Source organism: Eschscholzia californica, unplaced genomic scaffold, assembly GCF_041429995.1.
Source record: "Eschscholzia californica isolate CP2 unplaced genomic scaffold, dmEscCali1.0.p SCAF_6, whole genome shotgun sequence".
Classification (NCBI taxonomy): Eukaryota; Viridiplantae; Streptophyta; class Magnoliopsida; order Ranunculales; family Papaveraceae; genus Eschscholzia; species Eschscholzia californica.
The window spans coordinates 3,252,656-3,277,597 of record NW_028238483.1 but is presented as its reverse complement, the minus strand read 5'-3'; the positions used below and the strand labels follow the sequence as shown (position 1 = coordinate 3,277,597).

At 36.6% G+C, this 24,942-nt stretch overlaps 1 protein-coding gene, 1 long non-coding RNA gene and 1 pseudogene across 3 annotated transcripts; 2 read left to right on the top strand and 1 right to left on the bottom strand.

Moving 5' to 3' along the window:
* The first annotated feature begins 6,380 nt into the window (after positions 1 to 6,380).
* Positions 6,381 to 9,669, top strand: LOC147530847 (uncharacterized; annotated as a pseudogene). The gene is made up of 2 exons (XR_015227507.1): positions 6,381 to 9,279; positions 9,656 to 9,669. The product of XR_015227507.1 is annotated as an uncharacterized LOC147530847 (transcript).
* Positions 9,670 to 9,815: 146 nt separating this feature from the next.
* LOC147530846 (uncharacterized) lies at positions 9,816 to 10,813 on the bottom strand. The gene is made up of 2 exons (XR_015227648.1): positions 10,294 to 10,813; positions 9,816 to 9,992 (listed from the first exon to the last, which is right to left on the bottom strand). It is a non-coding gene; the product is annotated as an uncharacterized LOC147530846 (long non-coding RNA).
* Positions 10,814 to 22,155: 11,342 nt separating this feature from the next.
* LOC147530845 (uncharacterized) lies at positions 22,156 to 22,893 on the top strand. The gene has a single exon (XM_086647230.1). The coding sequence runs from the start codon at positions 22,156 to 22,158 to the stop codon at positions 22,891 to 22,893; it is 738 nt and encodes a 245-aa protein (XP_086503356.1).
* Positions 22,894 to 24,942: the final 2,049 nt, after the last annotated feature.

Here is a 24,942-nt window from a genome sequence, read left to right as displayed (position 1 = left end):
AAGCCTTTGAAAAACTTAAGCTTCTGCTTACTTCCGCCCCCATTGTCCGACCTCCCAACTGGAGTATTCCATTTGAAATCATGTGCGATGCATATGATTATACAATTGGAGTCGTGTTAGGTCAACGTGAGAATAAACTTCTTCACGTTATATATTATGTCAGTAAGACGTTGAATGATGCACAGTTAAATTACTCTACCACTGAAATAGAGTTGTTAGCTGTAGTGTATGCCCTAGAGAAGTTCAGATCATATCTTGTGGGTTCTAAGGTCATAATATTCTCTGATCATGCTGCATTAAAATATCTCCTTTCTAAAAAGGATGCAAAACCTAGACTGATTAGATGGATATTGCTGCTAATAGAGTTTGATATAGAGATTCGGGACAAAAAAGGTTCCGAAAATTTAGTAGCAGACCACTTGTCTAGACTTGTAGTTGAGTCTCTAGAAGACAAGTTACCCATGAGAGAGAGCTTTCCTGATGAGCAACTTTTTAGTATCTCCCAATTACCTTGGTTTGCTGATATAGTGAACTATCTTGCTACTGGTAAAATACCCAAACACTAGACCAAGCAAGATCGTGATAAATTTCTATCCGAGGTAAAACGGTTCTTCTGGGACGATCCATACTTGTTCAAGTACTGTCCCGATCAGATCATTAGGAGGAGCGTTCCTGATAGTGAACAGTCCAAAATCATTTCCTTTTGTCATGATCATGCATGTGGAGGGCATTTTAGTGGTAAGAAGACGGCCGCAAAAATTCTACAATGTGGTTTTTACTGGCCGTCTATCTTTAAGGATACCCATGCATATTGTCTGGCGTGTGAACGATACCAGAAGTTGGGAAGCATTTCACGTAGGAACATGATGCCCCTTAATCCTATATTGGTAGTTGAGATTTTCGATGTATGGGGCATCGATTTCATGGGTCCCTTCCCAAACTCTTTTGGAAACTTGTACATCTTAGTTGCAGTTGACTACGTGTCTAAGTGGATAGAAGCGGTTGCCTGTAAAACGAATGATCACAAAGTTGTGATCCAGTTCTTAAAAGAAAACATACTTTCACGTTTTGGTACACCGCGGGCAATCATTAGTGACGGGGGCACACACTTTTGTAATAGGCATTTTGAACTTTTAATGAAAAAATATGTCAAGTCGAGGTGTCTAATAGGGAGATCAAACGCATTCTGGAGAAAACTGTTAACACCAATAGGAAGGATTGGTCTTTACGACTAACCGATGCTCTATGGGCTTACAGTACAGCGTTTAAGACCCCTATTGGAATGTCTCCCTATAGACTAGTTTATGGCAGAGCATGTCACCTACCCGTCGAGTTAGAGCATAAAGCATATTGGGCAATCAAGCAACTAAATTTTTCACTTGACAAAGCAGGTAGAGAGAGAAAGTTACAACTCAGTGAGTTGGAGGAGTTAAGAAACGATGCATACGAGAGTGCTAGGTTGTATAAGCATAAAATGAAAATGTTACATGATAGAAATATTTTAAGAAAAACGTTTTCACCGGGTCAGAAAGTTCTCTTATATAACACTCGTTTGCATTTATTTCCTGGTAAACTCCGTTCTAGATGGACAAGACCTTTCACGGTCAAGCTCGTTTATCCTTATGGTGCAGTCGATATCGAGGACAAAGATGGTAGTATGTTCAAAGTAAATAAACAACGTTTGAAACCATTTTTAGAGATGTCAACCGACATAGAGGATGTTTCTATCGAAGATCCTGTCTATCCAAACTGATCTGCTATGATCAGTTTCGTCTGGCTGAAGACGGTAAACTTAGCGCTTTCTGGGAGGCAACCCATGCATAGGACTTCTGAATCTGGTAACATCTTTCCCTAAATCCTATTATTTTTGCATAGTCTTCAGAACATTGAGGACAATGTTCGGTTTAAGTTTGGGGATAGGGGATTAAATTTTTGCTAAGTCCTTATTTCAAAAATTCAAAAGGGTTCAAATTTTTTCAAAATTTTTAATTTTTGGATTGAAAACGTGAGTCTAGTTGTTTTCGTTTGTTAATAGTTATAGAGTATAGTTGACCGAGCTATTCGTTTGCTAAAGGTTTTTCCATGAATTTCGAGTCTTGAAGTTGTTTGTGCACTAGCCATGTGAGTGTTAGATAGGTGAAGAGTTGACTTTTCTGAGAGAACTTAATCGATCATTAGTGGAGACTTAACCTATGTGAGATTCTGAGCCTTTCTTGTTGTTTTGAGTGATCTCTTCTGAGCTAATTCTGAGTAGAGTGAAGAGCTACTCAACCTCGCAATGTTGAAAGAAGAACTCATTTGATCTCCTGAGTTCAAATTTTACAACCACTAGGGATGTCCTCAGGAATGTAATCCTTACTCTTGTAGTCTGAGAAACTTGAAAATAATGTCAACTAGAGGAAGATAGAAATCCATTTACCATTTAAAACCCTGAGAATAAGGCATGAAGCAAAGTGAAGAGAATATTACCAAGGAAAGAATAATGTTAAGAAAGTATTTGTATTTTGAGTATAGTACTAGTGTACCTTTCAAAAAAAAAAAAATCAAAGAAAGAAAAAAAAAAGTGTTTGATTAGTTTTGTTAAGTGTTTATCCCTTGAAGTAGTTCTTGAAGATTTGAAGACGTTGAGTTCTCAGGAGTTCTAGTTCATCCTTACGCTATCGACCTCTAGGAAGCATTGTTAGATAGTTGATCAGGTGAGAAGAGTTGGTTAGCTTCCCCATTCCGTATTAGTGGTTGTTTCCTTTCTATGAGATCAGTCGTTTACCAAAAATTTAGTCCGTCTTTTGTAATGTGTTGAGTTTTTCTTCATGCTCATACTCGCAGATTGAGTGAAACATTTCTGAGTGACTTAAATTGAGTGTATGACCGTGAGGCAGTAGTCGAGGCGAAATGTATTGAGAAGGTAATCGAGGTCTTGTCTGTTTGGAACCGAAATGATACTCATATTGGCTAGTCACGTGCACTTTAGGTCTTGATTACTAGTGAAGGGAATTTCAGCATTTGTATGGTTTGGTCGACTTAGATTTCATTTCTATTAACTTTCGAAAGTCTACCGGATAAACATTTTTAGTCCATATCATATTTAGACCCTTTCAAATTTTTGAAATTTCTGAATTTTGTGGGTATATTCACTGGAAACCCCCACGAGACAAAACTCGTCCTCTAGGGCAACCTAGAGGTTTAACAGCTTGTTGCACGTGCTAAGTGCAATCGTGGGTCCCTACGAAAGTGGTGAAATGGGTTTGGTTTTATTTTTCTGTTTTGCTCAAGACTAGCAAAATCTAAGTGTGGGGATGTTTAATGAGACAAGAAAATGTCCCATCTGAATCTCTTAACTCGGGTCAGTTAGTCCAATTCGAGCAATTACTCTGATGAATTGTGTGTTTCTTTTGTTTAGGAGTCTTTTACAGGATTGAACGCGGAAAACGGATAAAATCGGGATAAAGACATATTTGAGGGCTTTTTGGTCATTTGGAGGTTAGGTTGTTCGAGAAATTTTAGATGCTCGGTTGAAAAGTAGAGTCCAAGACGAGTCTAGCGGTAAAAACGGGAGTCGAATCGGAGTCCGAATGGCACAGATAGACCTGGTCAAAGTATGAGTCAAAGTCAAGTGACCAAGTTGGCTAGATCACACGTGGCGTGTAACTGACGGTGAGAGTGAAACTTTTGGTACCATGGTGGGGAAGCGCGGGTGATTTTCGGGATCAATCCTCACCCTGATTCCATGTAGCACTATACCTAACACTTCAACACTCATGTGCATGTGGCGCAAGATCTAGCAGCTCAAATCAATCTCGAGTACATGAAGCAATCTGACGAGGCAGGTCTGTTTGGCTGCGCAGAGGGAAAATTGCGAGAAAAAAGGTTGTTTCTTTGCCGATTCTTTCTCCCTCTCTTATTTCATTAATTCTTATTTATCCCACCATGATTATGATCTCTTTAGTCATGAGTAGCTAAACACCTAGTTTAGGTTGTTGATGACGTTTTTATTATGCATGATTATTAGATGATTATTTCGACAACTTAGGTGCTTAGACATATTTCAATTTCTTTTTGAGTCTTTCATTACTTATACTTCGATAGTCTTGATCCATTATATTTAGATTAGGTTCTTTAATATTGGATACTTGATAGTTGAAAATAATAGTTAGAGTCCTTAAGAATTGATTATTCGTTTAGTTACCAAAAGGTAATAGATTTAAATCGATGTTTATGCATGATTAAAATAGATTCAAAACCCTAGACTTCTCCTCCATTCATCCTTTCGCCGTTATTACTTATCTACGTTATTTTAATACTTTACTATTTAATCGGCAAAAAAATCAAAATCGATTTCAAAAACCAAGTTAGTTGTAGGTCTTAGAGTGAGTTTGACTTAGTCTCCACGGATCGACTCCGGTCTTACCGAGTTTACTACTTGACACCCGTATACTTGCGGGTGGTGACCTATTTAGGAAACTTTTTAGGCCCATCAGGATTCTCGAATCCGGATGAAATGTATATAAGATGGGAATAGTTGGTTTACGCTATGTAAGAAACATATGTATATGTGATATTATATATTGACTAGTTCTATTACGAACTATTCATAGATCTTATTTCCTTTACGATCCCACTGTGAATTTAGATGAGAATCCCAATAGAAAAGTCCTCCCATTTCATCTGTTTATTCGTTCATCACAGACGAAATGGAAGGACTAGAGCCGTAGGAATTGATAAAGACTCCATGGGTGGGAACTAAAAACGAGATATAGAAGTCGTTCTGATGATTTTATAATATCATTACTTCAATTCAAAGTTCTTAGTTACTTCAATTGGATATATCTTAGGAATGGAATCATAAGTAATAATTCATTGGTTGATTGTATCATTAACCGTTTCTTTATTTTGGTGCGAGGAGCTTACCATGAATCCTCTGATTTCTGCCGCTTCCGTTACTGCTGCTGGATTGGCCGTAGGGCTTGCTTCTATTGGACCCGGAGTTGGTCAAGGTATTGCTGCGGGACAAGCCGTAGAGGGTATCGCGAGACAACCAGAGGCAGAGGGTAAAATACGAGGTACTTTGTTGCTTAGTCTGGCTTTTATGGAAGCTTTAACAATTTATGGGTTGGTCGTGGCATTAGCACTTTTATTTGCGAATCCTTTTGTTTAATCCTAGAAATTTGACAGTTTTTTCTTATCTTATTGCCTTGAATTTGCCACTTATTTTTTTGAATTATATCAAGATTTCACTCCTACAATCACTTATTCGTTGAGACAATATCCCGCGGGAAGGACTGATTTGAGGATGAGGAATTAGCAGACCCACTCGCATTCTTTCTTCCCGTTCTTACTCCAATTGAAACTTTTTTGGTTTTTAGAAAGCGTTGCAACAAATGTATTTCACAATTGACATGAGATCCGGACCTAATTCGATTAAGTAATTTTCTTAGTGGGAACTTCAATTACAATAAATAATAAAACAATTGGAAACTAGAATAATGAAATCTATTTAGAAATCAATAAAAAAAAAGGGATGAAGTGATACAAAATGAACTCTGTTTGATTTTGTTAGTCCTATCTATAAGAGGAGATCATATGAAAACTATAACCGATTCTTTCGTTTCCTTGGGTCACTGGCCATCTGCCGGGAGTTTCGGGTTTAATACCGATATTTTAGCAACAAATCCAATAAATCTAAGTGTATTACTTGGTGTATTGATCTTTTTCGGAAAGGAAGTGTGTGCGAGTTGTTTATTTCAAGAATAGGCTGGATCTAACCAGCTGCATTTTCTTTTTTTCTTTATAACTATAACTAGGAAAGAAGGGTGCACGATCTAGCGAATTACTTCTGAATAAGTTAAGAAATCATATGGACGAACCATAGCATTTCGTGACTCATTGGTAAATCCACTTTGATTCTCTATCAACCAATAATGTGGCTATTAACATGGTTAAAACTAAACCGTTTGAAGTCCAGGCGCTACATGGTACTCTTTCTACCACTATGTTAGTATGGAGATGGTTTCAAAATAAATAGTTGGCAGTTTATCCGATATATAACACTTATACCGATAAAATGATTTGAACCAGATACTGGAAAAATGGGCACCCTACCCTTTTTCCAATGCTGAATCGACGACCTATGTATAAAGTAAAAAGAATTTTTTGAATTTTCAGAAAATTAATAAAAAAAAAAGAAACAACTTTGCCGATAATTACAGATTTTTGTTTGGTCGGAAGAGTCCTCCGAATGTTCTGGTCTTGGATCAATGATCTATTTTCCATTTTGGAATATGAACAGAGAAGAGAGGATATGATGCAGGCACATAACGCGTGGGCCCACGTTCACGCGTGCCACGACCTAGTCGGCTACATTACTGGTCCTAGTTAGTTTAGGATTAGGAAATTACCTTATGTTGGTATTTCTATTATTTAGGAGTTTCTATGTTTTAAGTATCTTTAATATTTAGGAATCCTAGTTTGAGTCTATCTAGGAAAGTCTATTATCTTATAAAAGGAGGTCTAGTCTATTTTCATATTCATATTGAAGAGAAAAACCATTGAAGTTAATACAGTTTTAGTTTATTTACAGTTTTCTTTACCGTTCTTCGTTTATTTTCTTGTTCTTATTTTAATTCCGCTGCATGTACATCATGTGGTATTTAGAGCCACCAAAATTTTGGGCTAATGATTCTGGAAAAAAAAATTCAGACCAGTTAAATCCATATCAATCGTATTCTATTCGTCAAGATAATTATATTCAATCAGATTATACTCATCAAGAGATAACGAATCAATGCTCGTGTTCATCATGTTTATATGTGAATAACGATTCGTACAATTATCATTGGAATCCGGGAGAAATCGCACGAGAAAATCCTCCACAACCGTCTCCTCGTCAATACCAACCGTCACCACCTCCGTACTCTAATCATTCACCACCGCCGAATTCACCACCGTATTCATCATCACCGTCACCAACCCCACCATTGTCTTATACAACTTCACATCCATATTACTCCTATACAACACCTCCGTCCTCATATACACCACCACAGTACTCACCACCATACTCACCATCACCTCCATCTTCTTATACACCGGAGAACATTGAAAGAGAACCCGTAAGAAAACTTACACCACCAACACAACCATCTTCTCTTTCCTATTCACCACCACCGCCACCACAACCAACTTCTTCTGAAACGCTTCAATCGCTATTATCTGATTTAGCTAAGATTCAATATATGTGTGATGACCTCAGAACAATAATACGTCAACCATCTTCCTTGCCTACTTTATCATTCCATCAGGAAAAAGAAAAAGAAGAATATGAAGAAGTTGAAGAAGATGCTCACAACGACGTTAGAGTTAAAGCAGAAGAAGAACAAGAAGAAAAAGAAGCTTACGACGAAGTTGTGATTAGTGATTCGATTGATACGACTACTAGGACTGACGATATGAATCGATCAGCTAGTGTATTCACCAAAGAAGATGAATCCGATAATATGAACGATGAGGACGTCATTCCCAAAAACCACCCCTACAACCACAATTCTATTATTGCAAGAGAGAGAAAACATAACCCACTTTCTCACACCCATCGTTTTTCTCATTCTTCCTCATGCGACTCCTCTTCTGTAATGGCGAACAAAGGAAGAGAGGAGAGACACATAACCAAGATCGTTTGCACATTAGGTCCTACAGCAAGGTCTGTTCCTATGGTTGAAAAACTTACGAGAGCTGGGATGAATGTTACAAATTTCGAAGCCGAACCAGGAAACATACCCATTAAAGATAATCAATCATGTTTTTCACATACCTATAACAAATCTTGCCACAAAACCCATGAATTACTATTATCAAACCCTAATTTTAATCCAGTTTCGAACAACCCATTTCGAAATTTTTATACCCAAGTTGATACAGCCCCTTCGTTATCATTAGAACAAAGAAAAAAGAAGGAGAAATCTGAATACGAGGAAGAGTTTGAGTCAGCAGCATCAACGGATGATAGTATTCAAGCTTTTGAAGCTAAGGACACTGCCTTTGATGAAAATAATACAAAGCTTAGATTAGCTTGCTTGAAAGAGGGTCTTCAGTTAGTTCGAGAAGGTAATAATCCTAATAAAACCCTAGAATTTTCTAATAGAGCTTTAAACATATTTGATACAGCTGATGAAGGGTCTTTACCAGTAGCTCTGACTTAGCATTTAATGAGTTCTGCTTGTTATAGTTTGATAAGGATTTCTGATAGTTTAGGTTATCTAAATAGGGCACATGGGATATTGGGTATGTTAGAATCAGATGGTTATGGTACAAATAATATTGGTCTTGTTCTTTTCGTTGTTCAACTCGAATTAGCTAAAGTAAATACAACCATGGGTAGAAAGGAAGAGGCTCTGGTTAATCACAAACGGTGTTTAGAGTTACAGCAAAAGGTTCTTGAACCAAACAGTAGAAAAATAGGTGTCACGAATGGACAGTTAGCTGAAGCTTATGTTGCACTTTTGAATTTTAAAGCAGATGTGCCTCCTTGTATGAAGGCTTTAGAAATTCATATAGATCAATTGAAGGGAAATTCGGTTGAGGTAGCTCTTGATCGTGGTCTTCTTGGAGTTATTTATACGGGGTTAGAAGAACATCAAAAGGCGTTAGAGCAGAATGAGCTCTCTCGAAGGGTATTGCATTGGAGCCTTGCTTCTGAAATTCTTCGAGCGGAAGTTAACGCTGCCGATATACAAATTGCTTTAGGGAGATATGATGAGGCGATTACTTCTTTGAGGGTCGTTCTTCAACAAACAGCTAAGGATAGCAGGACTCGAGCTTTAATTTTTGTAACAATGGCTAAAGCTTTGTGTAGGAAGGAGGAGTTTGCTGATTCGATAAGGTGTTTGGCGATGTCGTCTGGTATTCTCGACAAGAAAGAATCAGAGTTCCCACTTGATGTTGCAGAAGCAGCAACTGATCTTATGAAAGCTAACATTGCTCGTAACGAGACAACCGAAGAGCAACCTACACCATCCAAAGAGAAAAAACTTTCTACTTGGGGAATTGAGGTGGCTAGGGAGCTGGTTCCAGACGAGAAACAGTTGACGGAAGCACTTAAGAAGGAAAGATGGCGAAAGACGACAAAGAAAGCTGCAACGAAACAAAACAATGGTGCTAAGTGGGACAACGAGGTCAATGTAGACGATATGAAGGCATATAGGATGAAGAGAGTTCGTCCTGAAGTGCCAATAAAGGAATTCTTTAATAAGATTGTTAAGTGGTTGCGTCTACCATGGGAGGATGGCAAGTTGAACGTTATTTCTTCACCAAAATACTTTTGCGAGACTCATTACAATATGAGTACGAGGTTAACGATTTGTTGCACATTAGTATCCTTCACTTCCAGTGCAAACTTCGTTCGAAATGGGAATTACGGATCGCTATGACAAATTTCAACGTCTACGAGCGACTCACATTGTTTTCTTCATCGAATCGGTTCGGGACGAACCTTCTGGGGAACGGGGAGCTGATGCAGGCGCATAACGCGTGGGCCCACGTTCACGCGTGCCCACGACCTAGTCGGCTACATTAGTGGTATTAGTTAGTTTAGGATTAGGAAATTAACTTATGTTGGTATTTCAATTATTTAAGAGTTTCTATATTTTAAGTATCTATTTAGGAATACTAGTTTAAGTCTATCTAGGAAGGTCTATTATCCTATAAAAATAAAAAGAGGTCTAATTTATTTTTCATATTCATATTGAAGAGAAAAATCATTGAAGTTAATACAGAACATTGAAGTTAATACAGTTTTAGTTTATTTACAGTTTTCTTTACCGTTTTTCGTTTATTTTCTTGTTCTTATTTTAATTCCGCTGCGTCTATATTAGGATAGGCTCATTACATAAAAAAAAAAATACGGAAATGCCCCATGAGTAGTTGAGCGTGAGAGCCAAATGAATCGAAAGGGAGTACTTATAGTGTCTGATTCATGTTATGTTTTGTCACTCAATAACCTGTACTTGTCAACAGTTGGTAGCCCAAGTGGTTCCAAGGTGTTGACATAAACTCCAGAAATCCCTGGAGGTCTCAGGTTCGAATCCCAGAGAAGGTGGAATCTTTGGTTATTTGATTTGGGATTATTAGGGTGTAAATAATGTAGTTGGGCTTTAGGCCATTGTCATGTTGGGCTATAGGCCTGGTCTTGTTTCAGTTTGAGTGGGCAGTTATTGAGCGTATCACATCTTTGATGTATCAATGCCAAATGTAACGACATACGTAGATCGTAGTCGAATTCCAAAAAAAAAAAAAAATAACCTGTACTTGCATATGCTTAATTTTTTCTCTTTCTTCAATTTTCAGAAATCTAAATTAAGATGAATCTACAAATGCGATCCTAAAAAAATCATTTTAGGATATTTATGAAAACCCTAGAACCCAACATCATGTTGACCTGGGACTTCTCAGTGAAGAAAACGCCATATCAAGATATATGAAAAACAAAGACAAAATGTAGATTGGCAAATACAAAAGTCTAATAAAAACCCTGATAAGTTATGGAGAAACCCTAGCTTGAAATGTAGATTTTAGTAATGAAGTGTACCAGTGAAAGGATGATCCAAAGAAAATGAAAGAGACTCTGGTAATCCCAAAAACTGGATAATACTTTATGCCACTAGAACAAAGCATTCAAGAAATCGATCTATTTTTAGATCTCAAACCCTTGAAGCCGAAAGAAGAGGCAAAATTATCTACTTCACAAACATGGTCTTTTCTACTAACAAAAAAAAATACTATTCAGAAACAGAAAGAAAGGAACAAAACTTAGCTACCTATGAGAAAAAGTTATCCTAAACGAGAGAGAAAGAAAAAGATGGTATAAATGATGGTGAAAATAGGAGAATATATAAGAGAGGGAAAAATAAAAAAACCCCCACCTCACCCCTCTCTCTCTCTCCACCTCATCTTCTCTCTCCCTACCATTCTCCACCTCATCTTCCCGACCATGAAAAATAAATAAAAATTCACTCACTCACTCTCTCTAGAAACTCCGGCGCAGGGATTTCCCTTCGCCGGAGTTCTGGTCTGTTGGAGAAGAGAGAGAGAGAATGGTAGGGAGAGAGAAGATGAGGTGGAGAGAGAGAGGTGAGGTGGAGGGAGGTGAGGTGGAGAGGTTTTTATTTTAAACCATATTCCCCATAAAATATGTTTCCCCGGAAACTTTTCAAAATTTTGCATATTCCCTTTAAAATTTCACACCCCGGAAACTATTTAGCTTTCCCCAAAGCGCTGGCCTTGTGAAAATAGGGTAGAACTTGCATGTCCTGCTAGTTTGTTGGTGGGCGGTTCAGGTTACCTGCCCCCCGTATAACCAGCCAACAAACACACCCTCGTACGCCATTGAGGTACGCCCATCACCTGTCTATATGAACTTACCGAGTTTTCCTAATGGCAAGTCCATCGTGAGGTTCGGGCTCCAAATTTTAAGAGCCCCTGAATTTTGAGAATTTTGGGACTTTTCTCAATTTCAAAGTCGGGCTCGCAACAGGGCTTCCAAATCCAAATTATGAATTCTTATAATTCAAATTCATTAAACTTAAATAAGATTTAATTCATAATTAAAATTCATACATAATTAACCACAACAAAAATAGAACTTTAAAAAAATTTAAAATTAATCTAATTCGCATTCATCCAGTATGTCAACAACTTCCTATGAATAGCAAGTTGTTTGGGATTCATGTTTAAAGTATCTTTGTCCATCAAGTCTACCCCAATTTGTATCCGAAGATTTTCTTCTTTTAGGCGTTGAACGTTGTTGGTATCTATTTGCACGTCTAGTTGTTTTTTTTAAATTGTTCAGCGTGTGCCTCGAACCCTTGACCTCTAAGGTGGAAGATTATACCTCTTACCACTATAACCAAGGGTTGTTGGTTGCACGTCTGATTGTTTGTTATACACGTCTAATTCTTTATTTTTTACGTCTAATTGTTTGTTTTGAAGGACTAGACTTTCTTTTTGCGCGTTTATGGAGTCAGTGAGAAGTTTATCTCTGGTCTCCTGATTTGCATTTCTCTCCTTCCAAAACTCAATTGATGTAGAACTTTCACCATTTTTGACTTTATCTCTAGCCTCTTTGCTTGCTTTTCTTCCAAGTGGTCTTTGTTGGATTGTAGAGGGAGATCCTTTGTCTTGATCTGAAGAAGATTTTCTTTTGTTTGACGTAGATTGAGATAAGTTTGATGACCATTTGGGATGGTCTTTCAAAATTTTATAACAATGTTCGAACTTAAAAGGTTTGTCGCCAGTGTTTCGTTTATACAATTCATATGCAGACTTCAACTGCAAAATAAATTTTTTAATTTCAAATATGTAGTCAAAATTTTTATAGCAATTCATTTGGGATGGTTTTAAGAGTAATTACCCGATCATCATCATTTTCTCCGCTTTTTGGGTTCCTTTGCAACAATGACAAATGCCCACAAAACTTCATCGTTAATTTCACTCCAACGACATTCAAGAACCTTTGGAGCACGATTTTGGTTTGTACGCTCGTTGAAGTGTTCGGCAATCTTGTTCTAAAAAGTACTCGCTCTTTGATCATTGTCAATAATCGCATCGGTGGCAATACGTAAATAAGCATGAACGAGCACATTATCATCTACATGAGTATAACACTTGGGAGTTACCGATGAATTCGACGTTTCATTAAAATCAAAAGTTTCTTCGACCCCATCATTCGATAAACCAACTTCCTCATATATAACATGTCTACAAAGCTTTCATTATTACTAAAGCTTTCATTAGTGTTACATTGGGAGTTTGGACTAGCCATTGAAGTTAGAAAAAGATGATACAAAGTTGAAGATGAAGAGAGGAGATGGATTGAATAGAGCGAAGTGTCGATAGAAAAAAAGATAGGTGGTAGGAGTATGAAGGAATTGATAGAGAGAAAGAGAGAGAGAGAGATAACAAAAATGGAGAGAAAGAGGTGATGGGTAGTATTGGGGTCCATCCCCTTTAATTGGATGGGTCAAGCCTCCCTCCCTCCCCCCCCCACCCACGTTCGACTCGCCCTAAGTCCTACCCAGCTTCTTTGGGCAAACCAATTGGATGGGTCAAGCCTCAGTCTTAACCGATCATCAAATTGCCTTTGTTTACAGTTAATCCATGATCCTCCTACTCCTTCAAGTCTCTCTGATTACGTGTTTTTACTAAAACTATTGTATATTAGGAGAGATTTTAGGTAATTGCTTAGCCAAGGGCGGAGCCAGGATTAAAAGTTACCCCGGACTAGCCTAAAAGTGTTAAGAAAGTCAAAATTACATTTTTACATAAATATACTAACAAGTAGTAGTTTGAGAAGTAATTTTTTCTGAATATGTAAAATTGTGTTAATAGTTCGAACATAATGTATTTGATCTTTGTAATTAGGGGATGGAGAAATAACTAAAACATAATTTGGAAAGAACTTAACAAATTGGGTAAAACTTGACTTAATTAGCACAAAAAAAAGGGTCAAATAAGAATAGAATCCAAAAGTAAGAGGCATAAATTAGAGATTGGAAGTGAAAATATATATTATAGAAGGACCAATGCAGAATAATTTAACAAATAGAAATTAAAAACTCGAAAATTGGGGGAGAGGGAATCGAACTCCGGTGTGTGGGTGATGGTATAAGTATACGACCACCCGGGCTGCATCTACATTACAGTTAACTTTTTCCCTTCATCTAGTAATAGCACCCCTGACTGCAGCCAGGGGTCGCCTACCCCTGACTCCGCCCTTGTGCTTAGGTAACTTTTTATACTTATTTTAGAGAATATATATATATATATATATATATATATATATATATATATATATATATATATGGCCGTGGGTTTGGGTAATAAAGAAAAAATTCCGAGAAACAATTTTTTCGGAGAGTCCATGTTTCTTTGTAAAATCTCTTGGGCATATTTTCCTACGAGGAATACAAATTTTGTTTACAATTTATCAAATTAACTTTAAACAAAAAATTATTATTTTTATTTTAAGTCTTTTCTCCATCTTTCTTCTTCTCTAGAGAAAAACTCATCCATCTCATCTCCTCCATAACTTCTAGCCAAACTTTTTGTTTCCCTTCTCCATCACTCTTCTTACTCATGTACCCCAATCTCTAACCCCTACTACCCTTACTTCTCTAAAATCAGAAACAAAATTAGAGAGATAATGAGGAAAAAACCATTCTAAACCCTCGAAATCATCAAACAAAATATCTGGAAACTCTTAATACATCTTTCGTGGAACGTCCAAAGCAATTTAATTCTCCCCGAGAAAGTAAACACATTCTAAACCCTATAAATCAGTTAATTTTGAGCCTAAAACATATTTTTCATCACTTATAAACATATTAGGTTTGTTCTCCATGCTTTTAATGTTTAGTAATTTGAAGAAACAAAGATTTGGAGAAAAAGATGAAGAAAATAAGAAACACTTGGAAGAAGTTTAGGGTTTAGATCCTTAGAAAGATTTGTTTAAGGGTGTGTTTGATACGTGTGAAAGTAATTGATGTGAAAACCATTTTTTCTGATAGGAAAGAAACCCAAAATTTTCACATGTGATCAATTGAGTTTAAGGTGTTTAGTAAAGTTGGTAAGAAAATGGAGTGCCTTTAGAAATTCATGGTGAGTGCTTTCAGAAATTAAAATTTCACCTTCTATTACACAAATAAGAAGAGAATGGAGTTATCCATATAGAGAGAGAGAAAGCATTGTAGGAAGGTTAAGGGTTGAGGTCTTGAGGAGATGAATATGAAGGAGAAAGAGGTGAATTTTTTGTTGTTTGGTGATTGATTGGTGGAAAATGACATCAATATCATGATGAGGAAGAACACCAAAAGAAGGAAATTCGTATTTGAGGTAGCAATGAAGATTTTAGAGTATCTTCAATGGGACACTCTAACAAAAAATCTAAAATCTAGTTATCAAGTGTCAAATGAAGATTATCTTTCCTACATGTCAATATAGAGACACTTTAAACTTTTTTGGTTTCTAATAGAGATCTCCAAAACCTATATACTTAATACAGATGCCATTCTTAAATTAAATAGGAAAAAGTAGTTAAAAGCAAGGGTTTCCATTGGTTTAAACTTTAAGTGACACATAGAGGTTCTCAAGGAGATACTCTAGTTTTAGAGCGTGTCTCTATAATAAATGCTTCCACATCATCATGAAGGGTCAAATAGAGTATCCCATTAGAGAAGATTTTTTAACAAAATCTCTAAAAATCCTAAGTGGCACTTTAAGTGTTAGAGTTTGAGTGTCCCATTGGAGATGCTTTTATATTGTTAATAACTCGGAGAATGACAAATCCAGACTTAACAAATCCCTATTATATAGCGAAAATGGCAAAATCTCATATTTTCTTCTTCATATCATATCTCTTCTTCATATCATCTTCATCAGATTTGGACCATGTTTCCTTGATTGCAAACATATTGCATTGATTCTCGTAAATGAAGGGTGATTAATTCATTAATTCATGTATGAACCAACAAAATCATCATAATATTCAATAAGAAGGAGATGAAAAGAGTTGTTGAAGTTACTACTTTGATGATTTCTTCCCAAATAATTGTAAAGTAACCCATCTTCCTCCTTCCACTTTTATTGTTCTGGTTTCACTCATACCCCATCTTTGGAGTTACTACTTTGATGATTTCTTTCCACGTACTGAATAATAAGATGAAGAAATTATCTAGTGAAGATGGATTCTTCTTGTTAGAAAGAGAAGGATTCTTCTTGTTAGAAAGAGATGGATTTGAGAGAGTCTAGAGAAAGTCTGTGACGGGAGGAGAGAGAACGCGACATTGAGGGTGAGAAAGTGACTTTCCCATGTTTTAGATGGGAAATTTTTCCAAGTTCCAACTTTTTTTTTTTACGAAACTCGATTTTCCAACTCATTTGGTTGAATTAAACAACAAAAAATCGCTTTCCTATGAAATCGATTTTTTAACTTGATTTTCACAGGTATCAAACATACCTTAAGTTTATAAAAGCTCCTTTTAAATTCTTTTATAGGGTCTTCTTAAAATTTAATTATTTTAACTCCCACAATAGAAAATCTTATAACAACAAATAGAAGTAAAAAAGTCAATCTCAGTTGATCAATTTTGTAGAAATTTTTTATTCTGCATAGACTTTTCTTTATTCCCGAAAGCAGCGGGCTATATATATATGACCATTGAATATTCCCAAGGGTCCATAGATTTTAAGCCAAAAATAAAGTTCAAAAAGGGATTAGGGTTCAATCTTCCTAGAAAAAGGGGTTTGAGTCCTTTCCATTTTGGACCCTAATACCCTCTTTTAGATAAAACTAATTCCGTCAAGATCCCAAAACATTTCCCGCCCATTTTTTAAGGCCAGCCGGAAGAGAAAGTTTAGAACAACAAATTACCGTGATTTTGGATTTAAATTAGGCAACGAATATATTACTTTTTCTATCTTACTTTCAGATTTGAAAACAGAATATCTCTTTCTCTCTCTTCAAAAAAACCTAATGACGATGAATATCTCTTTCTCTGCTCTGAATCTTTTTTACACTCTCTCTAACTTTCAAAAACCAGAAACAAAATCACTCTTTCTCTATCTTCGAAAAATCGATCGACCGAAACTCTACAAATTAGTGAGAATGAAAGTTTAGTTTGTAAGAATGAAAGTTTATAAAGAAAAAAATGGGTTGTTGATTTTCATACAATGTATTTAATACTGAAATAATGGTAATTTATATAAAATTTTGAATAACGTAAAACAAGTTAATTTGTTTATGTATGTGTAGGAGAATGATGGAATGGAAAAAGATCTGGCTAGTCTTGAACCACAAAATGTATATATTGATGGGATCAGTACATGATTTTTATTAGAAATAACACATATTGATTTAAAATTTTCACCTAAATATATAGTCCATTGTAAATAATGTATATTGTTTGACACAAAATACATTATGGTAATGTTTTTGTTTAAAACAATATATAAATAATATGTTATTTATTAGATATTTTACATCTTACACATAATATATTCACTAATTTTATTTATTTGATACAGGTAAGTGATAGAGTTGTTGAGGAAGAAAGTGAACAAGAAATAAATTTGTTGAAGTAGGTATTTCTTGATTTAACTCGCAAGTGAAGTTCATCGTCTCCATTATATGCATAAGAATTGCATCCAACATAGTAGCAATTGGAAGTACCCTAGCATGTCGGATTTGGCTGTTGAATGACTTTGATAGTTGTGAAGATATAGCAGTGTAACAATAATAGATTAATAATTTGTTTAGTATTTATCTTAAATGTGTTCAGGTAGATAAATTATGATATGCTCACTAGAAATAATGTTTTCTTATTCATAAATAATGTATAATCTATGAACAATTCTCTATAATTGGAAAACATGTTTTGTTTTGTAAATGTAAAAACGATAATTATATGCTAATATATGAAAATTGTTGCAAATAGTCAACATTACGTATCATTTATGAAAAACAACACTGAAAAATGTGGTAAAGTATATATAATGTTTCATAAAATCCAGGTCTTATTCAAACTAAAGTTCTGTTCGATAAAAACAGAACTTTAGTTTGAATAAGACCCCTACTGTTATGTGAAATAATATGCGTTATGTTTAATAAAATACACATAATGTTAGGTAAAAATATTATAATTAAAAATCTGTTACAATCGAAAAATGGTACAAACACCTTCATCTGGTTACAACAGAGGTTCTAACAATCTAAAACCTAAAACTAAAGAGGAGTGAAAAAGAAAAGATTATTCATCGGAATTTTATGTAAGGATACACTGATCCAAATGATACATGTAGTATAACTGTCATAACGTGTTCTTTACTATTATAATTTGGGTTTTTTGAGCATACCCCCTCATTGCTAATTAGTAATTGAGTTTACCATCCTCAATGATGGGTAGTTGAGCTTACCCCCTTACACTTATTGGTATTGACAAAAACACAAAGGTTGTGTTTGTAGTACGTGAAATAATTGTGATTAGCAGAGCAATTGTTCTTCAATATGATTCCTAGTAGAGATTCCATCTTACTTTATTGTTTGATTTGGTCGAAAGTATGATTAGTAAGATTTTGTTTATATATTATTTAATTTATGATTATTATCACATGTCAAACATGTCCTTTGTAGTTTTGACAAAAAAACTAAATTCAAGGGGGTAAGTTCGATTACCAATTGCTGAAGGAGGTAAACTTAATTTCCAATTAGTTTTAAGGGGGTAAGCTCAAAAACCCTCTATAATTTTTCAGCCACCATCTTGAAAAAAATAATAAATCTTCTTAGCTCTGATCTACCATCTCCGAAAAAAACCCAGTTAAAATGGTACTATTATAATTTGAGGGATTGGGCAAAACGCCCAAAACCAGCCTAACAATATGTATCAGGCCCACTGCACATAAAGAATGAGGGGCACGTCCAACAAGTCAGCCTGGGAGTGGAATTTCCGAAATACCCTTTCTTTTTTTCGAAATTCACGAAACGGTCATCGAAAAATTCTCAGGAAACTCGAAAAATTTCTGAACATAAAACTTTAAAAAAAGATAGAGAAAACAATAATATAATCGATTGAAATAGATGAAGAAGATATAAAAACATAAAACTTTTAGAGAGAGAAAGAACAGAAAACTTTGATGTTTTTAAAGATTGAAAGAGATGAAGAAGAGTAAGAAAGAGTAAGAAAAGTTGATTAAAAAAATGACGATCCTTTCATCTATAAATAGAGTAAGAAAGAGTTGAAAACAAAAGTGCAGGAAGGAAATTTACAACCCAAAAAATTCAGGCTAAAATTTTGAAAAAAAATGGCGCCATTAATTTTGGTTGTAGAGAGAGAGGATTTTTGGAAGGAAATCTAATTTGAGAGACTTCCCCAAAATTTAAAACCAGAAATCAAATTTGAAAGATATTCTCCTTATCTAATGCTCAAGATAAGGAAGGTGAGGATAAGTTTGCAGAACAACTGGATAAGGGTAAAAGAGGAAGGAATAAATCGATGGAGAGGGAACTGACAAATTTTTCTGACATTTTGGACCTAAAACGCAATTACGAACTGACGTGGGGTTTAACCTTATCTATCCCCACTTTTTTGGGCCTCTCACTCATTTTGTGTTATAATTTTACCAATATAGCAGCTGGGTGGATTAATAATCTGATTTGTGGAGATTTTTTGAGGAGAGAGAGTTTCCCGAGTGACGTCACTTGGGGTTTTCTTCTTTCTCCTTTTCATCTTCTTCCTTCAACTCGAAGGGCGGCGCTCTCACTGTATTCAACCCTCTTTAAGCACTATACGACAATTAATTACCTATGGAGTGAATATTCTTCTCTCGGGAAACATAATCCTCTATAGATCAGACAAAAGTTCATCATTGCATTTTCGATTCCCTAGTGGAATCATTGCTCTAACCCTCATAGGCATTTAACATCGCGATTGAGAGAATAGAGAGGAAATAGTGCAGATCCATAAGAGAGTCCACCTTTTAATCTTTCCCGAGGAGAGAAGAAACGAGGATTGGGCACACTTCATCTCGCATTTAAGTCGGAGAGGTAGCTGAAGGCGCGTTGGACACTCAACCATCAAATCCCAGAGCCACTCCACCAAGGTAACACATATTTACTCTCTCCTCCTCTCTCTTTCTCTTTCTTCTCTCTGTTTCTCTTTCCCGCCGGTCTTTCTTCGTCTCTAAGTCTCTCGGTTATTAGGAGTCTTTGTCTTTTTTTCCTCTCTTCTCTCACTAGAATGTGGTCAGTCGTCACCGGAGCTCGAGAGTAGGCTTCTCAGGTGGTGACCTCCCCCCAATCCCTTTGCATGCAAATCCATCATGATAAATTGGAGTTTCCTGATTATCGTCTTGCTTGGTTTGTCTTTCTCTTCATCTCCTTTCTCTTCAAACCACCTCCATTTATACCCCAAACAAACCTCTCTGCTAACCCAGATCACTTTACCTCACAATCTTGTTGTTCCAATGGCCTCTCAATCCACACTGACTTCTCGTGGAAGACTATCCATCCGTTTTGCCAAACCTTCCACTAAACCCGAGCTTCAACCTATCTCTCAAGGGTTTGTGGCAAGGTGGTGCAACCCATACGAAGCTTCCCTCAATTTTATTAAGAGCTTACTTTACCCTCAATCTCGTTTCTTCCGTGACTGTGATTATGCTTTAACTCAAGGTCCTATTAACACATTCTTGATTAAGCCCAAGAGTCTGTTCGTCCTCAACGCTCTCAACTTCGGGAGGCCTTGGGTCCTTAGGGGTATGTTATTGGTCCTCAAGCAGGTAGAGTTCCCACTTACAGAAAGCTCAGATGATCTATTCTATGAACCGATGTGGTGCACTCTTTATAAGAGCCCTCAGGCGATTCAGAACAAGGAAGACCTCGATGCCATCTTTGAGAGTATGAGTAAGATCATTCAGATTCGCCCTTGTAATCTTGGTTTCGTCAACAACCCTGTTATTAGGATTCATTTCTTGTATGATGTTCGTTCACCTTTGCTGGTAGTGATTAATCCCATCTTTCATGATACAGTTACAGAATTCAAGATTAGTTATAAGAAATTCCCAGGGGCTATTTGCCAACATTGTAGGATTATTGAACATCCTTTGAATAGGTGTCCCACCCCTCTTCAATACTACTTTTCGGGGGATGATGAACAATCTGATTCACACCCCATGGATGATACCATGGATGATACCATTATCATTTCCCCTGAACCAGTAGAACCTCTTCTTCTAGCCCCTCCACCATCCCCTGTTCACCATCCCACCCCACCCCATCTTATCTTCAACCCTTCAGGTAAAAGGAACCGTGATCAATCCAGTCACCATTCGATCAACTCTTCTAAGTTCTCAGAGGATGATAATCAGATTCACTCTTTGTTTTCAGATAATCAGGAAACTCAAACACTCCTCGAGGAGTTGATGCTCTTGTCTTGCAGTTTGGATATATTAGTGCAAAGGGAAGAAGGGGAAGGTGTAACCCAACCAGTTCAGTCTACTTAGCCCTTTTGTGTTTTGTGGTTGTGTGTGTTTCTGGTTTTTGTTTCTCTCTTCTTGTCTGTTTGTTTATTTAGTGACAGGTCTTGTTCTTGTGGGCTTCGATTGCCTCTTTTTGCTGCTTCTCTCTGGTACCAGTAGCCAAAGCTCTCGGCCTTTGATCTAGTATTGATCAAAGGCTAAGTTGGAGATTCTACTAACTGTGTGGTATAAGACACTAGTTAGGGAGAATCCTTTTTGGTCCTTTGGCAACTTGTACCAGCTAGTGGTTGTAAGTTTGTTCTTTTGCTTGGTGGTTTAGCTCGCTACAGTGTAATCAGGTCTTTTCTTTAGTTTATCTTATTACTGGTTGGTATTTTATGTTTAGTTCTTCTGTGAATCTTTAGGTTTGTTTCTTTTCTTTGTATTTCCTTTCTAGCTCTCCTCTCTCTTCTCTTATTAGGTTTTACTGTTCATCTTGTGGTGCCTTTAGACCTATTCATGGACCACCCGAGACCTGACCTCTCTATTCTGGCATGGAACATCAGAGGGTGTGGGCAATTCTTGAATCGCAAACACCTTTATAGTCTGATTAAATCCCATAAACCCGAATTTATTTTCCTCTCCGAGACTAAAAGCACCAAAAATCAACTCAATAAAATACTCAGATTGCATGCTAATTACAATCAAGTTGTGGTTGAGCCTAAGAATAAAGCTGGTGGACTTGCTTTATATTGGACCAATGAATATGATGTTAAGACTATTTATGCGGATGATCATGTTATTCACACTATCTGCACCCACAATAGTAATGGACATAGTTTTGCCTTCACGGGCTTCTACGGAAGCCCATATAGTAAAAACCTAATGGCCCCTTGGGACACACTTAGTAATCAGAAGATTGAGACCTCGGTCCCATGGGTAGTCATAGGTGACTTGAATACCATTCTACATCCTTCGGAAAAGGAAGGAGGTAGAGAGGAGCTCCCTAACCATGTCACTAAAATTAACCAAGTAATTAACAATTTAGGCCTTAGAGACGCGGGTTTCAGAAGCAACACCTTTACCTGGACTAATAAGTAGTTTAAGGGCACCCTCATTAAAGAGAGATTGGACCGGGCTCTTACGAATCACAACTGGCTCATGGATTTTCCCTCATCTCTTGTCACTCATCTGTCTGGGGTTGGTTCTGATCATATTCCAATCTTACTGACCACTACTGCTACTTCTAACCTGGGTAAGAGACCTTTCAAATTTATTCGGACATGGATGTCTCATCCGGAATGCGGTAACTTTATTCGGGATCACTGGCCCTCCAATCCCTATCCTATCCAGCCGAAACTGAACCATTTAGCGATTAATCTAGCTAGGTGGAATAAACAAGTGTTTGGTTACCTTGACTACCAGATTCGTAATCTGAGTGAGGCTCTCCAGAATACTGACAACTTTGAGGCTTATCATGAGTTGAATAATAAATTAGAGGAAGCTTATAATCAGCTGGAGAGTCTCTGGAAAGAAAAATCCAGGAATGATAATATCCATTTAGGTGATCAAAACACAAAGTTTTTCCATGCTAAAGCAATTTATCGCAATAGGAAGAACCGTATTACGTCTATTAAGGACAACAATGGTTCTTGGGCTCATGAGGCCTCGGATATTGCTAACATCTTCTCTGCCAATCTGAGAACTATTTCCACTACTATTGGTTCTAGCATCTCTAGTGAGTTGCTGGATCTTTTTGTCGAGCAAATTACTGACAACCATAATTTCGTCCTTACCAACGCTCCTACTGATATTGAGATTCACAAATCCGTCATGTCCCTTAAATCTGACTCTGCCCCGGGTCCAGATGGCTTTCCCCCACTTTTTTTATCAAACTAACTGGGATACTGTGAAAGCAGATGTCATCAAGTTAGTTTCTGATTTTTTTCATCACAACCACCTTCTAATGAGACATGAAAATGTCCCATCTGAATCTCTTAACTCGGGTTAGTTAGTCCAGTTCGAGCGGTTACTCTGATGATTTGTTTCTTTTTCTACTCAGGTACCTTTTTCAGAGTTATGTGTGCAAAACGGATAAAAGTCGGAGAAATGCAGACTGGGGGTATTTTGGTCATTTTATGATTCTGATTTCATGATCAGTATTAGTGCTCGGATGGAAAGTAGAGTCCAAGACGAACCCGTAGGCGAAAACGGAAGTCAAATCGGAGTCCGGATGAATAAATTAGAGCAAGTCAAAGTTCGGGTCAAATTTGGTATACTAAAAGTCAAGAGGGACACGTGGCATGCATCCGGCAAGAAATCGAATGGACCAGGGAATGCGCGGGCTACTTTCTGTCACATCCAGAGGTACACCAAGATATACGCGTGACCCGGACAGCCCAAACTGACTCGATGACGTCAGCTGACGTCATCATCTTCTTCTTCCTTTTATTATAACCGAGAGCTGTCTAAACTTCTTAAAACCGAGACTTCACCAAGATTCCGACCGACTGAAACAGAAATAGAAAGAGATGCAGAAAAAGGAAAGTGATTTTATTTAGAAGAGAGAATGAAAGATATGGAAAGAGAGCCGAGAACGGAAAGAAAGGTTAAGAGGGAAAGAAAACCGAGATAAAGAAGGAAAGAGATGGAGAGAGGTATAGGGTCTCGGCTATAAGAAATAACAGGAGGAACTGATTGAATCATCTGGGTTTTGGGGATTGATCCTCTCGAGCTCGACCTATAGAAAAATCAGAGAGAGAGAGAGAGAGAGAGAAAGAGGAGAATCATCTCTCCACCATTGAAGTATAGCCGAGAGCTAGAGAGAGTGTGAAAAAGATTATATCTTAAGTTCTGTTTCTTTTCTTCTTCTTTTTCTTATAACTCTTCTCTTAGTGAGAAAGAGAGAGTTAGATAGAACGAGTTGAGAGAGAGAGAGAGATACTGTAGAGAGAGAAAGTTTGAATTTATAAATCCATTATCATCTTCTTCTTCTTCTTTCTTTATCATCACTCGGTTATAATTATTAGAGAGAGTTTCTGTATTCATTAGAGAGAGAAAGAGAAAAATTTGGAAAGAGAAATAAAGAGAAAACAGAGAAGGAGAAGAAAAACCAGGGAAGGAAAATTATTTTCTCACCTGGAAATCGTTTCCGGGAAGACGAGAAAATAATTTTCCCTAAGGTTCTGTTTGGATGCGCAGAAGGAAAAAAAAAGCGAAAAAAGGTGTTTTCTTCTCCGAATCTTTTTCTTTCTTTAATGTTATTAATTTTTATCTCTCCCACCATGATTATGATCTCTTTAGTGATGAGTAGCTAATTTATCTAATCTAGGGTTTTACGATGAAACCCATTTTTGATCTTTTAGAGATATAATTTTTATTGATTAACTCTTGATTAATGCTTCATAGTTTAATTCGTTTTAGTTTGATAAATAGATTTTCTTTTCACTATTTATACTTTTCGATTTGATGCGTCGTGCTTATGTTAAATCATTTGACGGTTCATACTTATTAATTGATAAATAGTAGTTTAGAGATTTATTTATTTAAAATAAAATGATTACATTGTTATGTTTTATTCGGTTTTAACGAAAACATCTCCCGGAATTAGGATAGTTCATTATCCGAAATTCTGAGTTATAAAAAAGAAGAAGAAAATTAACCATTTTAAGTATTTGTTTCTAAAGGTGATTTTATGTGGTGAATTTCTAAAATCCTAGGTCCTCTCCCCCATTTAAGTTCATTGTATCATAATTTGTTTTATTAATTTGTTCTTTATTATTTTATCACCAAAACCAAAACCATTTTCAAAACCGTCTTACTTCCAAGTCTTAGAATAGGTTTCACTTAGTCTCTGAGGATCGACCCCGGTCTTACCGGGATATTACTACTTGACGCCCGTATACTTGCGGGTGGTGACCTATTTAGGAAACTTTCTAGGCCCATCAC

Excerpts from the sequence above, each read along its gene's own strand:
- LOC147530845 (XM_086647230.1), top strand. The coding sequence starts at position 22,156 with ATGGATTTTCCCTCATCTCTTGTCACTCATCTGTCTGGGGTTGGTTCT.